General features: G+C 46.6%; 1 protein-coding gene across 2 annotated transcripts in view; it reads right to left on the bottom strand.

Annotated features, from left to right (window-relative positions):
• Positions 1-3,513: 3,513 nt before the first annotated feature.
• Positions 3,514-16,387, bottom strand: part of Nap1l4 (nucleosome assembly protein 1 like 4) — a 35,427-nt gene continuing 22,553 nt past the window's right edge. The window contains exons 10-16 of one of the 2 annotated variants that reach the window (XM_041666593.1): positions 14,851-14,996; positions 12,870-12,892; positions 12,364-12,483; positions 11,584-11,613; positions 10,681-10,737; positions 8,939-8,974; positions 3,514-4,578 (exon numbers count right to left, since the gene is read on the bottom strand). In XM_041666593.1, coding sequence (XP_041522527.1) covers positions 8,969-8,974; positions 10,681-10,737; positions 11,584-11,613; positions 12,364-12,483; positions 12,870-12,892; positions 14,851-14,996 — 382 coding nt within the window. In that variant the 3' untranslated portion in view covers positions 3,514-4,578; positions 8,939-8,968. The remainder of the gene's footprint in view (positions 4,579-8,938; positions 8,975-10,680; positions 10,738-11,583; positions 11,614-12,363; positions 12,484-12,869; positions 12,893-14,850; positions 14,997-16,387) is intronic. The other variant, XM_041666592.1, reaches the window with a different exon arrangement.

The raw sequence follows: 16,387 nt of genomic DNA, 5'->3' as shown, positions 1-16,387 counted from the left end.
CACTCTGGAACGAGGGAGGAGGCTCACTGCTGCTCCTCAATATTGGTGCAATGTGATAGAAGCGCTACCAGGGTCAAGGCCAAGACCCAGGCAGGTCTTCCTGGTCTCACACACATAACCTGTGTGAACACAGTGAAGCAGGATTTGGAGGTGTCTGATGTCACTGGCATCCAGCTCATGGTTGCCTGTCTTGATATGTGCCCAGAGAAGCAGCTGGAGGGGCACTCCACAGCAAGTCACTGGGCTTCAGCAAAGGCAGGCTGAAGGCCCACCTGCTGACTCACGGCCATCCCTTTACCTGATTACATATGCAGACTCTTTGCCACTTCTGCATATCTGGGGGCCAGCTTGAGAGCACTTGTCCTGCATCCATCGAACATGGAATGGGCCTGGCCAGTGAGTTCATGCTCATCACTGCCCCTAGTTTCACGCTCAGTGGTGATGCTCAGGGACCAGACCCCTCCCCCACACCACAGCAGAGCAGGGAATGGCTGGTCAGGGGGGTGGGGCTCGTTCCAAGTCTCAGCACGTGTAACAGCCACAGGGGCCACCTGCTCTCTGCTCCCCAGATGAACACGGGGCTTAGGAGTGCCAGTCCAGTCAGAACTTAAGCAGGTTGAGACTCAAAGGCATTCTGATAGCATCCTGCTGAAGGCAGCAGCTGTCTGTCCTCTAGTACTGGACTGGGGAGGCTGGAATGGGCAGGAAGTGAGTTAGCTGAGGCACCAGAGTGTAATCTGCCCCATACACCACATATTGGGTTGTCACAGACAACATCTGGTCTCCACCTGGGAGAGGAATCAGCATGGCCAGGCAATTGGCTGGCACAGAGGCTCCATCCAGGCACGTGAAGTTTACTTGGTCTTGGTGTCTGCAGGCCTCATTCTTCAGCCATTGATGTCCAAAAACTCTAGGCTAGTGGTCTGTGCACTGGGCAGTGTTTCCTGTCAGGACTTCAAGGTCCATGTTTGAAAAATGACTCCACATACAGGAAAGCAGGTCAGATGAACACCTGCCAGGGTAGTGCCAGCTGGTAGGTGGGCTTGGACCCAGTCTGGGGTGGAAGGATGTGTGCGTTGTCTGCAGAGGAAGGCCTGGAAGGCCTTCGCTGGATTGTGTAACTGGCAGGAAGCCTGGGGAATGCTGGAGATTCTTCTGACAGCCTGGCCCCTCCACAGGTCAAGGTCTCCTTAGCAGGCTGGAGCTGGAAGTGGCACCCACTGGGAGCTCAGTCCTGGGCCAGAACTCAGTAGCCGAACAATTTTGGCTGACCCAACTGAGAGGCCAGAGCTAGCTCCCCCATAGCATTCCCAGGTAATCCTCACTACCAGAGGCAAATGCAAACCCTAGCAGGGTAGCACCATCCAGTTCCACCCAGGGAGGCACTGGGGCTAGGCATTTCAGTGGGTGAGGGAGACCAGCTAGGCAAAAAGATGCTTTAACTTGGGATCTCAGTGGCTGAATGCCATCTTACCCTTCCATGGTGAAGGCTCCTCACACATACAGCCACTGCCCTGACACCAGCAGCCTAGGTGGAGTTGAGGCTGTGCAGAAGGAAGTTAGAAGGCACAGCCCTTGGCCAGAGGCTTTGATGCCTCATTTGGAATACTTCAGTGATAGCCCCGAGCTTGCTGTCCCAGGTCTACAGGATTGGTTAGTGAATGACAAATTTCTTGGGATCTCTGAGCATCTAGCAATGGTCAGAGTTTTGGGCTCCATGCTGTAACCCCTCTTCTTGCGACTCCAGAGTGCAGACAAGTGTGGAACCTCCAATCACAGGTAGCCCAGATCCATGACCCAGTGCCAAAGCAGGTGGGTCCCCAAACACCTCCGTGTCCACCTCTATTCTGGGTAACCCCACAAGCTGCCCTCCTGCTATGTCTTCCCACACCAAAGGTTGCACTGTCATGGCTCACCTCTGAGAACCATAACACTGGGCACCCTCTGTACTTTTGGCCTGTTGGATGTCTGCCAAGGGCACCCACCTCATTCAAAGGGTACAGGAGCCTTGGTGCAAAGTGTTGCACACAATGCCAACAGCCCCTTGCCAGCTCTAGGCCTATTACCCATGGGTGGCAAATTAGGAGGCAGAGACAAGGCCAGCACAAAGAGCACCCCTTATTTGCTGCTGTGACACCAGCTGGATCACCAGGCTAACACACCTGGAAATTACCCAAGCACATCATTTTGTGCAGTTACCTGATCTTTAAATGGCATGTGAAATGGAGGATTTTAAGTGAATTTAAATGGCTCAGGTGGAGACTCAGTAAGTGGCCTTTGCTCATTGACTCCCATCACACTAGGTTGGGAGTAAGGGGCAGCATGCAAGACTGCCATCACAAATGAGGATTCCCTAGAGAATGACACAGGATGAAGAAAGCATATCATTGTCAAAGCATCTAATGCATGCCCACCTCCAAGACTGATTCTCCCACTATTTTCTGTGGCTTTGATGAGGCAAAGGACAGAGCAGTCATGCAGGCAGGCCAGGGGGACACTAGACTTGTAGGGAGAGTAAGACACTTTGTTGTTTTTTAAATAGGTTTTCTCTGTGGAATAGCCATGGCTGTCCTAATGTCCCTTTGTAGACCAGGTTGGCCTCAAACTCAAGAGATCTGCCTGCCTCTGCCTCCCAAGTGCTGGAAGTAAAGGCATGTGCCACCATAACCAGTGTAAGCCTTCTGTAACTAACTGAGCACATAAGGTAGGCATCCCAGGGATAAGCTCTTCCCCATTAGGTTCAGTCAGAAAAGGCCACCAAACTGACCTCCTAGCACGTGGGGGTCTAAGGCAGTGAAGGCGTTGCAGGTTAGAGGCAAGACAGGTCTATAGCAACATCATCTCAGTCACCCCCCTCCCCACCAAACTTTAATAAAAACAAAAACATCATACAATCCTGTGAGGTTCGCATCTCTCCTGGATCCCGATCCACAGGACACAGCCTGATTCAGGTGTTTTCTTAAGTTATATCTTAAGACGGGCAGTGATGGCACATGCCTTTAATCCCAGCACTGGGGAGGCAGAGGTAGGTGGATCTCTGTTTGTAGGCCAGCCTGGTCTAACATAGTAAGTTCCAGGCTAGCCAGGGCTACAAAGAGAAATCTTGTCTCAAAAAGTAAAACCACAATTCATCTTATTGTATGAATGTGCACGGGCATATAGACTTGTGCACTACATGCCAACAGTGCCCAAAGGCTAGAAAAGGGCATCAGATACCCTGGAATTGGAGTTACACATGATTGTTAGCCAGCATGTGGGTTCTGTTCCTCTGGAAGCCAGTGTTCTGTAAAGCTATGGCTCAAGAGCACCCTTGCCCCAATTTCTTAGGCCTTTCCTATAGTAGCATGATATTCCCAGGGTCCCAGGATGACTCCACAATCAAACAGCTCCAAGAATTAGTTTTTTACAGCTAAGCTTTTACAGAGCCAAGAGTGAAGTCTGCAGCCACTCAGTTCAGTCCATCAGGGTGGGCAGTCAGGAGGGTCAGGTGGGTTGTCAGGAAAACAGTGCTCCTTTCATGTTTCACAACTTTAATAGAATATTCTAACTATTCTGTACAAATTGAAAACACCGTATTCAGTTACAAATGTGTTATCAGGTAAGGCTGAGCACGCTCTACATGGCTGGTCACTGTGGACATGGCTGTCCTGGCTACCAAAGACCACAACGACACACACACCAACCACCAACTGGTCACCAAACCCAGGTGTGGCCCTGGTGTGCAAGCTGAAGCTGTGCTCTACAGGCCAGCCATCCCTAGTGAGGAAGGACTTTTGCCCCCTGGCTACAAGCCTAGCACACTCCGGAGGCAACAACAACACGTGGTCTGCATGGCACAGAACAGCTAGTGGCAGGAGGCAGCAGGGCTTCCTCCAAGGGCCTCACTCCATTTGATGCCACATCCTTCTGGTCAAGTCAGCAACATGGTCTCGTAAGTGGGAGGAGGAGGACAGTGAAGTTCAAAGCCCCCCAAGCACAAGTGAATAAATAAGTACAGGATGAACCAGACAGTTCTGGTCTCAGAGGCGTGTGCCACAACCCACCCAGTCCTGAAACCAAAACTCAAGGGAGGAGGGTGAGGAGAAAAAAAAAGAAAACAAAAGAAAACAAAACAAAAAACCCACACGCTCTAAGGCGAGCACAGCCTCTTCTATAGTGCTTGGGAGATAACTAGGTACAGCAGCTGGAGCAGCTTCCCACAAAGTTCAGTGGCTGGAAACCACGAGCCTCTTCAGTAGCGTACACAGAATCACCAGGCTCTGCCAATCCCAGGCACAACCCCAGCCCACCCTACATGGTCTTCAGGCACCAAGGCTGCAGGTTCTACAACTAAATCTCCTATTCTGAACTGCAGCCTAGTCTCCATTGTACAAGTTAAGCAAAGTAAGAAGGGAAGGGGGAGAGGAATCATGCACTTGGAAATGGTTAGATGTCACAGCACTGTCAACAAAATTCTGCTTTGGCAGGGACTGAGGACCCTGCCTGCGGCCTGGGGTCCTGACATCCGTCCACAAGATGGCCCCTCAGGGTCGCTGCTTCTTACTGCTGCTTGCACTCCGCCGGCTGGCTGGGTTCTTTCTGCAAAGAGAATACAAAATTTGAAGGAAATAAAACCAGCATCACTCAGCAAATCTCCCCATCCCACAAGAACCAATATTCAAGGAGCTTTTCCTTCTTACCAAAAAGATGACTCCGGCAAACAGACTTTAAGAGCTGACATGGGAATAAGTCAACTCCCCAGAAAAAGTTCCAGGAGCTTGCTCTTCTGTTCTAATACAAAGTCTAACTCAGAATGTGCTAGGGGCCACAGAAATGAACTACACAAGAGGCTATTGGTACAGACCACCCCATCTCTACCAGAAACCTCCTCTCCCAAGGTCAGTTCTGTCCTTGGTATTCAGGGAATGCTGTCCTTCCCAGCGGGCTGGTTCTCTCCAGACAGAGAACACCACCCTAACAGATTCAACTCCAATAGCTTTTGGTGCTGGAGAAAATAGCCAGGGGCTAACTCCTGTGAAGAGCCACCCACGTCCATCAGTCTCACAAAGCAGGTGTCCAAATCATGCCTGTTTTCAATCTAACACAAAAACCTGGTGCCTTTAAAACACATTCAGGATCTGGGGAGCTTTATATGGAGGCCATTTAAAGCCCGAGGCTAGACAAGTACTTCAATGTTACCTCAGAGCTAAGACATGTACTCAACTTATCTGCTGCCCAGAATCCCAGGGGATTATGACTAGAAATCACTGTGACTGTGGAGTATGGTGAGAAAAGTCTGTAATTCCAGGATAAGACAGAGAAATACCATGCTCAGGTCCAGCCTGACTCACAAACTGAGACTCTTGTGTCTCCAAGTAACAAGAGCTGGTGATGAAGCCCAGTGTTGGAGCACTTGTCTGGCATGCCCAAGGCCCTAGGTTTTATCTTCAGCACCCATCGAAAATTAATTATTTTTAGACAAGGACTATGTACGTAGTTCTGGCTGCCCTCGAACTCACAGTTCCTTAGCCTCTCAAGTGCTTAAAACAAACAAACAAACAAACCTTTTTTGTCTTTGTTTTCAGAACTCACTATGTAGACCAGGATGGCTTTGAACTCAGATTCACCTGCCTCTGGTTGTCAAGTGCTAAGATTAAAGGCATGCACCACACCACTATGCTGTTATTCTTTTTTTTTTTTAAAGATTTATTTATTTATTATGTATACAACATTCTGCCTTGATGTATGCCCGCACGCCAGAGGAGGGCGCCAGATCTCAGTACAGATGGTTGTGAGCCACCATGTGGTTGCTGGGAATTGAACTCAGGACCTCTGGAAGAGCAGCCAGTGCTCTTAACCTCTGAGCCATCTCTCCAACCCCTATGCTGTTATTCTTAAAAAAAAAAAAAAAGATTTATTTATTTATTATGTATACAGTGTTCTGCAGGTCAGAAGAGGGCACCAGATCTTACTACAGATGGTTCTGAGTCATCATGTGGTTGCTGGGAATTGAACTCAGGACCTCTGGAACAGCAGGCAGTGCTCTTAACCGCTGAGCCATCTCTCCAGCTGTTATTTTATTATGTGCATGGGTGTTTTGGCTCCATGTATGTCTGTGTATCACATATGCTCCTAGTGCCAGCAGAAGTCAGAAGAGGGGGTGGTCAGATTCCCTGGATTAGAGTTATAGAGCACTGTGAGTTGCTCCTAACTGCTTAGCCATCATCTTTCTATCCCCAATAAAATAAATTTATTAAAAGCAATTCTGACTATTAGTTGGCATGGCTATGGGGATCTAATAAGAAAAGTCTGCATTGTGTGAACATTTAAGGTTAACACCAGAAGTATTTATGGTATGACACGCCCTACCCCCAGACTACCTTGAGACACCACACTTCAGAGGAAAAATATATACACAGTGTCAAAACATGCAAGGGGGAACCTTGGCCTGGTCTGACCTTTACTTTTTTTCAATTAAAAAATTGTGTGTGTGTGTGTGTGTGTGTGTGTGTGTGTGTGTGTGCGTGTGTATGTAAGGGTAGGCATTGGATACTCTATAACTGGAATCACAGGTAGTTGTTAGCTACTGTGTGGTTGTTGGGAATTGAACCTAGGTCCTCTGTGCAAGAGCAGCCAGTGCTCTTAACAGCTGAGCCATCCATCTCTCCAGCCTCTGAACTGACTGTGACAAGAACACAGGGACATACTGAGCTCTCCAGGTTGGGACTCCCATCTCTACCTGTGTCTCATGACTTACAAGAAACCCAAGCCCCGAGATGCTACGCTATTCTTAGGTGTCAACTTGACTACACCTGGAATTAATCCAAGCCCAAGCTGTTAGGCACTCCTGTGAGGGATTTTTCTTGATTATATTATTTGAGGTAAGAAGACCCACTTTAAATACAGGCCACACTATGTAAAGAACTCTGCTTGCCCTCACTCTAGCAAATCCATTCCTTCTCTGGCATTAGTCTACCTCTTTGCAAATCTGACACATGTATAGGATCAGCTGAAGACAAGCAGCCTTGTGGACTGAACAAGGATCAGATTTTTCAGCTTTCCTTTGGGAGATAGCCATTGTTGGAATGAGTTGTTTTTCTAGAAAACCCCAATACAGATGTGTCTCAAGCAAGAGCTGTCAGAAGATAGCCAAGGCTAGACCTAGAGGCAGTCAACACAGTGGCCAAGGTCACTTACCTACTGACCTAGAGAGCATCAGGAAGGCAAGGTGTCCCAGGCGAGTACAGCAGGGACAGCAGAGAGGAAGGCAAGCGATGCACACACAGGAAGGGGTGTGAGCTCCATGGGCTGGGGTACAACTGGGGTCCACTCCCAGCACAGAGGGAAATAAAAAACGCAAATGGAACAAGAGGCATTGCAGGTGGAAAACTGGTGGAGCAGGAGTAGGTACCTCCTACCTGCTACAGAATACAGGCATCCTGTACTGTTCCTAAAATGAAGTGGCATTTTTTGACAAGAACCTAACATTTGTGTCTTCAATAAAACCAAAAGTGAGGGTGTAAAATCCAAAACACAGACCACAGCAATGTAGGATGAAGCTGCTAGGGAGCACAACCCTTACTAAGGTGGAAGAGGCCATCGGCAAGACAAGAGTGATGAGGCAGCAGGCTTAAACAGGGATGCTAAAGCTCCAAAACCCACCCCTGCCAGGCAGCGGACAGCAGTGTCCACTGGTGCTCTCGCTGAGGCAACAAGATTTTGAAGGAGATTTTGCAAATAGGATACTTACTGGCTTTGGCCTGTGACATAGTCAGAAACTAAACTGTAACTGTACTGTAACACCTGCCACATCACAAATCTTAATGACAATATGACCACTCAAGGCTAGCCTGCGTATCAATTGAGGGAGCTAGAACTTAAAATGCACAAGCAAGCAGAAACCTTGCCCACAGGACATAAGGTGCAGCTGTCAAGAGCACAGTGGAGCTGAGACTACTATGCCAGCTGGGAGCAAGGCCCATACCAAAGCTACCTGAAGGTGGATACCTCCCATGGTCTGCTGCTACTATGGCCTTTATAAACAGGTTATCTTTAATACTGCCATCAACTGCACTTAACTGCTGGAGTAAAGATGGCTCCACAGTGAGCCCACCTCTGTAGGACTGTGCTGTCATTCCGGACAATTCCTTATCAACTGTTGTCTTCACAATAAAGACAGGGGCCTACCCAGGAGGTGGGATGTGAGATTCTTACGGCCCCTCCCAGTCTTCTTCCTTCCTTCTCCTACTGCAGCATTAGTTAAACTGTGAGCACCCACAGGAAGGCCTTGTCACTGGCAAGGGTCTCTCCTCCCTGCTAGTTGTCTAAGGGTCAAGGACGCTCTCCAGACTACACAGGGAAGAAAAGGTGCCTCATACCATCATGTCCACAACTGGCTGTCACCCTCCAAACAATCTTGAAGTGGGGCTTTATAGTCTCCACACTGGCAGGGACTCCCGCCAATCTGACCTAATCTTCTGTTCACTCACTTGTCTACACAATGCCTACTTCAGTGTATAAACCCAGCAGACATACACAAATCCAGGGTAACTATAGCCAAAAGGTGTCTGAGTCAGCATAGTCATCAGGTAACTCCCCTACTAGGGCTGTGTGCCCAAAGTGGCTCCAGTGGCCATCCTGCCAGCTGCTGACCCCCCAGAACCTCTTATTTGGTCATGAGTGACAATGTTCCTTCCCACCCCCAAAGTACAACTCATTGCCTAGTTAACAAAAAACCACCAGGCCCTGAAAACAGGAGCTAAGCCTCACTGGTCTGCTGGTTTTACAAATGCATTTAGCTGTGGAGCCCTGTACAAATGCTGCTCACAAGGCCTGAGGAATCATAGCTCCTGCACAATGTGATAGACTTCATCTGTCTATGACCCAGAAGTCAAAATAATGCAAAGAATCAAGTACAGACAGCAGTTTGGAAGTTAGGTATGAACAGATTCCACCTTACCTAGAAATGCATGAATGATTAACACAAAAATTACACCTAAATGGGGAAAAAAATTGAAAGGAACTGTCAGCATGAAAGAAATGAAATGTACAGAATTATACAGGAAGCAACAGCCACATTCTCATGATACAAAAGGCTTCCAGTAGGGGCAGGAGCAGCTCCAGCACAGCAGAGCTGCACTCCTTCCCAAGGTCAGAACCTCATTCCCTCTTACAACAAACAACTCCCAGACAACAGTTTCAATGCAATTTTTGTGTGCAGATTCTAGTAACCCTTCACTTTGGAAGATGCACGTGAAGCCACAGAACCACATCTTGACCCAAGGACAGCAGGACATCCCTTGGACTGCTCACAACAACAGCTCACCATTGTGCCCCATTACTTTTGTAGCTTCTCTCCACACCCAGATAATGCAAGAGGCCGGGTGTCCAAAGGGCTTTTTACTAATCACATGATCACCCGGGTGAGAGGCTCTCTTCAAAACCAGGGACTGAGAAGAGACAGAAGGCTCTGCAGGGTGACAAAGGGGAAACAACAGGAAAAAGAAAAGGGGGAGAGGGGATACACCAGAGGCTAAGTGAGACAAGCACAGCACAAAGGCCAAGGTACACCACGTTGAAGTGTGCATGTGACAAGCTGCCCTGGTCCCTGCTAAGCTAACTGACGGTGAATGTGTCCAATCAGTGCCTACAAGGCATGAAACACGCCTCCCCATCCATCCCCAGGCTCACCAGCATAGTCTCTGTGACCCAAAGGAGATCTTAAGGAGAATAGCATCCTGGCTATGTCAACAGCCCACACCTCATTTCTCCTCAAGAACCTCCTAGTGGGTGCATGCATTTCCAGTAGGACAGCAGCCACAGCACAAAGTCATTGCAATGGCAGTTGTTAGCACACACTCCACACAGGGAAAACAAGGACAACAGACAAACATAGCCCAGAGACGCAGAGCACAGGGACACCAGGCAGGGGTGCATTCTACAGACCCCACATACTGTCAAACACAAGGCAGTATGACTGCACTAGAGGTGTTCAGGGAATTCTGTCATCAGGTGCCCACAGTCCCTTAACAGTCTCCTGAGGCCACAGAGGAAAACCACAAACTTAACAGATAAAATTGGAAACACAGCCTGTCCATTTTTTTGTTTTCTTTAGCCAATCTTCCTGTTCTGTTTTCAATCATAATCACTTGCTGAATCTTCTCAGCAAGTGTGAATGTGAAGTTCTGACCACAGTCTAATGCTCTTTACTACAGCACACAATTCCTGCCAGGTCCTCTATAGACAAACATGGGTACTTCCTGTTATAGCATTCTTCTAAGGAAGAGCTGGAAGCCGCAGGTACATACTCAAGTCTATAGAGCAGAACAACACCTCGTTGAATCAGACACCTAATGCTTCAGGCACATGAGGTGTCTTTCCTCAACTGCAGATTTTTTTAAAAAATATTTATTTACTTATTATGTATACAATATTCTGTCTGCAGACCAGAAGAGGGCACCAGACCTCATTGTTGTGAGATCTGGTGAGATGGTTGTGACCACCATGTGGTTGCCGGGAATTGAACTCAGGACCTTTGGAAGAGCAGGCAATGCTCTTAACCGCTGAGCCATCTCTCCAGCCCTCAACTGCAGATTTTTTTTTTTTTTTTGGACATAAGTATTACTAGCATCACTGCCTCAAAATGGGAACAGTTTCAAAAGTCCCACTGTGCAGTACTCAGGAAGTCCTCAAATAACTAACCTTGGGGTTAACCTCAGCATCATCCTCCTCTTCTCCCTCCTCATCTCCTTCCAATTCCTGTATTAAAAGGAGACAAAAGTAAAAGGTGACTAGGGATGTGATATGACCAAAGGGCATCACCTGAACATGTAGAAAAGTGACACACAGCTTATTCTCTACAACTAACTCAAACCAATCTTACCAAAGGAATCAGAGATAGATACTCGGTAGTTAAGCACACTTATTGTCCTCGTAGAGGGACTGAATTCAGTTCACAGGACCTATGCTCATAATCACTGGAAATTTCTCCTCAAATCTGACGCCTTCTGCACTAAACAGGAACCAGCAGCACGCAAGTGCACATATATGTATGAGTATATACACATGAGCATAAATAAAAATTTCTTTAAACCTTAGAAAATTATTTCTTTAAAAATAAAGGGGGATTATGACAGATTTAGCTGAATAGATTGATCCAGAGGCTCAGTTTCCTGTGGTTTCTGCTTTCCAAAAGCAAATCACAGTGGAGACCTGCTTTTGGGCCAGTCACTAACAATTACTCTGCATATCTTTTTGTTTTCAGAGATAATTTGGAAACACTTATGAAAACTTAAGATACTGCTTATAAATGCTTACTAAGGTACTTTGGGGGTTGGGTACTTTGAGACAAGGTTTCTCTGAGTAGTTGTTCTTGGCAGTCCTGGAACTCACGTTAGATCAGGCTGGCCTAGAACTCACAAAGATCCTTTTGTCTCTCCCTCACAAGAGCTGGGATTAAAGGCCTGTGACACCACCACCCAGCTAAGATACATTTTTATAAGTAACAAGGTCAAAATCAGAGCAAGGCCCTTTGACCTCTTCAAACAAAGACGTCAAAGCCACACAAGGCTGAGGGGAGAACACTATATATAACTTCCTCCTTACCTCCTCTTCTCCCTCCTCGCCTTCTTCAAACTGCAGGGGAAAACAGAAACAACTTAAATTTCTAGAACCATGATATAGCCCCAATACCAAACTTATAAGCACCCTGCTATGCTAAAGGTAGCATGAAGCTTGGTGCTGCTGCTACAGAAGCAGTGATGGCTCGCTCCATCCAGGTGTCCGAGAGGCACATGCTGTAGTTGCAGGCCCAGCTCAGCCCAGCAGAGCAGCACTGTGCTGTATGATGAGGGACTTTCCAGTATTGAAAGCTGCTCAAAACAAGAGTTAAGGATGGGGAGGAGTAACAGAGTTTGTGGTTGGAGCATGCTGGATAAGCTCCCTTTCTATCTTCAGACTAAAACAGAGGCAATTAGAGCCATTTGGACTCAGTTGAGAAAATGCTTCCATGAGATGTGCCTATAGGCATACCAGAGGTATATTTTCTTGATTAATGATCAATGTGGGAGGGTCCAGCTCACTGAATGTGGTACCACCCCTGAGCTGGTGGGTCATTTATTTTAAATAAGGCTGAGCAAGTCAGTAAGCAGCAATCCTTTATGGTGTCTGCACCAGTTCCTGCCTCCAGGCTCCTAAGCTTACTTCCTTGGATGATGAACTACAAGCTTTAAAATGAAACAAACCCTTCCTCCCCAAGTTGCTTTTGGTCATGATTTTTCATCACAGCAACAAATACCCCAACTAAGACTAAGGCTAAACTAAGTAAATCAGCTGCCTAGTTGCATACAGGAATTTAGGCATTTCATACCCCCCCAGCCCACATACATTGTCATCGTCCTCTATGGCTTCCCCAGTGAAGTAGAGGACAGCCCGTGGCACGATTCGCTCACGGAAAAAATGCCCAATTTCAAAGTCAGAGGCTAAGGTGAACTCGGAATCTTCATCCTGAGAGGGAAAACCAACACATTAACTCATTTCAGTAAAGACATGCTTAGCACCCTTACCCTACCTTCAGCCCTTACTCTGAATCATCTACACTGCTGGGTAACAGTCCCCACATTCAAAGCCACTTAAAATGACCTTATTAAAGTCAATGTTGAAATTATACTATGAAACAACATGAAGGCAAAACAAAAGAGCAGATGGGCTGCAGCTTTGCCATTTGTCTACGTTTCAGAGTAGGGACACTGGGGTCTCTAGTGAAGAGTAAAGGACAAGCATGAAAAAAACCAAACATTTCTCTCCCCAGGCCCAAGGTATAATGACTTCACTTTAACTACAGAAACAAATAGAGCAGGAAGGGATCGGAGTGCCTATTCAGGAAATCTTACCAGAGATTCTCCATCTCCAGACGCTAGAAAAAGAAAAGACAACACACATTACAAAGGCAACCAATGTCTTAACATCCACACTGAAGGGAACCTAGCTGGCAGACCCCAATGAGGCACCATGGCACCTTGCAAATAATTTTATAAGCCCTATGGGTTATACTACTTCAGCTAGAGAAGGCTGTGGGTCAAAAAAGTCTGCGTTTGAAGGATGAGTAGGAAGTAGGTGAACCAGCTGTCGTAGGCTGGCAGTCTGTGAACTGCTGCCATGTAGGCTGACCCTGTGCATCGTACAAATGCTGAATTGTACATGCCTATCTGTTATGGAGGAAAAATTTGTGCAGTCGGCTGACAACCCTGCAGAGAGAGTACAGCTTGTCAAGGCTGATTCATCCATGAGGGTCAGTCTACACACAAGACCATCAGAGTGGTGCTGACATTCACCAGCCCAAAAGGAGACGTGGGCTTCTTGTCATACATACTTTATGAAGCTAAAGGAACCATCACCTGACAGATGATTTAGATCTTGACTAGCAATGTGCTGAGTTAATCCAATCCTCTCTGTTCAAACCTGTGGTGCCAGCACTTCTCACACGGCTCACACCATTTTGTGTCACAGCCTGGCATCATTCATTGTTGCAATGACAGTGTTGGTTGGATGAGCACTATGCACAAGAGACTGCTGCCATGTGGGCAAGGCACAGGGTCTGAGGGCTAGAACCCCAACTCTCCAGGGACAAGCACCCCAGCACTTGCCTTCTAGACCAATCCACCCCCGCCACCATCCTTCGTTCTTGATCCTGTTATGTGCAGCCTGACGAAAATGCAGACTGGAAACTGAATGGGCTAACTTCAGAGCTGTGCTACTGTCAATCACCACCCCTAACATCATGTCTGCTTATCAATCCCACTTTCACTGATGCTTTAAAACAGGTTTAAGAAAATTCCCAAAGAAGCCAACTTCTCCCTCTCTTTCTCTCCCTCTCTCATCTTTCTTCAAGACAGGGTCTCACTATGTAGCCCTGGCTGTCCTGGAACTATGTAGATCAGGCAGACCTTGAACTCACAGAAATCCTCCTGTCTCTGCTTCCAAATGCTGGTAAGAAAGGTGTGCAGATCACCACTATGCTCAGCGAACTGACTCTTGAAGGCTCAAGAATCCTTTACCTGAGCTCCAGAGAGCCAGCCTGGTTCAACACGTCAGTGTCCTCAAAAGGGACTTCCTTACACAGGAAACTTGAGCACTGAGCTTATGGGCGTTTTTATTTACGAAATCAATATACTTTGTATTTTCTGGGCTCAAAGAAATCATAAAAATGGCCATTACAATAGTAACACCCTAATGTCCCATGAGGGGCATTTTAGTAGATAACAGCAGTGAGTTCTGGGACAAAACCAAGTCAAGTGCCCAGATCCAGCGAGGGACCCACCAAATGTTGCACACATAACTCTGTATGTGCTGACCTTGGCTACAGGGATGGACATTTATATCCAATGACGGTCCCTTCATACCCATGCTCTAATACTGAAAAAGGGTCTGTCAAAAAACTTTCTCAGAACTGCCAAAAGTGCAATAATTATTACAAGGCTCAAGGTTTCATCTTCATTGTATAGCTCAAAAACAAAAAGCTTCAGTGTTGCGGTTTTGCTCCCAGCTTTTAAAAACTGTAAATCTATGTACTTGTGTTTATCACACAGAAATTATAAATAAATCCCTGTGCTCTATTAAATTGTGTAAAACTAAGAAAAACTGAATTCACAGGAAAAAGAAGCTGTACAGGTGATTCTGAAGCTTTGCACTCTGACTGGTTTGAGCCAAGAAGGGTCCTAAAGACTGTACCTGCCTCTTGCCTAGGAAGCTGGCCTGTTCCCCTCCATGTTCAGGAAAGGGATCATCCTCTCCTGAGGTGCATACACAACTCCTGAGAACTAAGCCAAGATGAAGAAACAACTTCACATAACACACTGAGCTGACCCTGCCCACCTTTTAGGGGGCTGAAGAAGTTGAAGAAGGACTCATTGGGCACTTGCTTGGTGATGGTTCGCACGGTGCCCCGGCCCTTGTGCTTCTGCTTTTTCTTGATGGTTTTGACTGTGACATTTTTTCCCTTCTTCCAGTCAATTGTACACCTGCAGGGACAAGGCATCTGTTATAGACACTTGCTCCAAGAGAAATCCCACTACTATCCAGGAAGGAAACCACAGCCCTGTGGAACTTGACACCACTAATCTGGAAACCAAGAAAAATAACCCAAAGCCCATCTGTATGACAGTTCACAAAAGCTAGCTCAGTCCCATCATCCTGGAGTAACCAATGCTCAAAAACCTTACAGCTCCAAAATGACAACAGCATTCTCTCCACTGGGATTCTGAAATGTATCTTTGGTGCAAGACCCTGCCAAGTGTGTATAATGTTCAAGAGTGCATCACCTGCAATCTCTGAACAAACTGAGGATTACCACACTAACTTGCTATGGGACAATGGTCTTGTACTTTGTAAAGACTTGTCACTTGTACTTTCGTTGCCAAGATGAAAAGAAAGCAAGATGAGAACACCTCACTGATAAAGGTACCAAGCCACGTGGCTAACATAGACAAGAATAATGGGCCAATTTATGAGATAAAAATTAGTTAATAAAAATCCGAGCAAATGGGTCAACCAGTTATAATTAAGGTAGATCTCTGTGTGTTTCTTTGAGACCAAATGGCTGCAGGACAAAAATATCTGTCAACACTCAAGTACTCAACTCAAAAGTCAACTAAGTAAATAGGACATGAGGCGCCACTTTCTCACGTATGGTGGTATCTGAATGATGTCTGCTCAGGAACACATGATAAAGCCAAGTCCTCTCTGATGTGGGAAGTCCTTCTGTATATGTGTTGCTTTTATTGGTTAATGAATAAAGAAACTGCTTTGAGCCTATAGCAGGGTATAACAAAGTTAGGTGGAGAAAACTAAACTGAATGCTGAGAGAAGGAAGAAGAGTCAGAGAGAAGCCATGTAGCCCCAGAGACAGATGCTGGATAGAATCTTGCCGGTAAGCCACAGCCACGTAGCAATACACGCATGAATGGAAGTGGGTTAAATTAAGATGTAAGAGCTAGCCAATAAGAAGTTAGAGCTAATAGGCCAAGCAGTGATTTGATTAATACAGTTTCTGAGTGATTATTTTGGGAGTCTGGGCAGGTGAGAGCAAACAAGTAGTCTCTACACCACCTCTCCCACAAGACAAGACTGTCCTCAGGAAAATATGTTCGCTAGCCCTAATTACTCCAAGCCTTTGAATTGGGATTTTAATGAAGCCCAAATCATTTAATGACAGTAACAACACTGAGCTGGCTCTTCAACAGTCAATTTACCAAACAGTGAGACATAGCCATAGGAGTCAAATTTAAGCTGCATTTCTACCAAGTGACCTAGAAACTAAAACTGACAGGCATCAGGTGGCAGATGCAGTGCCAAATTCCAAAGCTGTCACTGGGCTGTGACCTGCATCAAATTTCATCATTTAACAAATATT

This window comes from Microtus oregoni, unplaced genomic scaffold (genome assembly GCF_018167655.1).
Source record: "Microtus oregoni isolate MIOR12 unplaced genomic scaffold, Mior012 000016F_ref0000370, whole genome shotgun sequence".
NCBI lineage: Eukaryota > Metazoa > Chordata > Mammalia > Rodentia > Cricetidae > Microtus > Microtus oregoni.
Note: the sequence above shows the minus strand (reverse complement) of the source record. Positions and strands in the feature narration are given on the sequence as shown.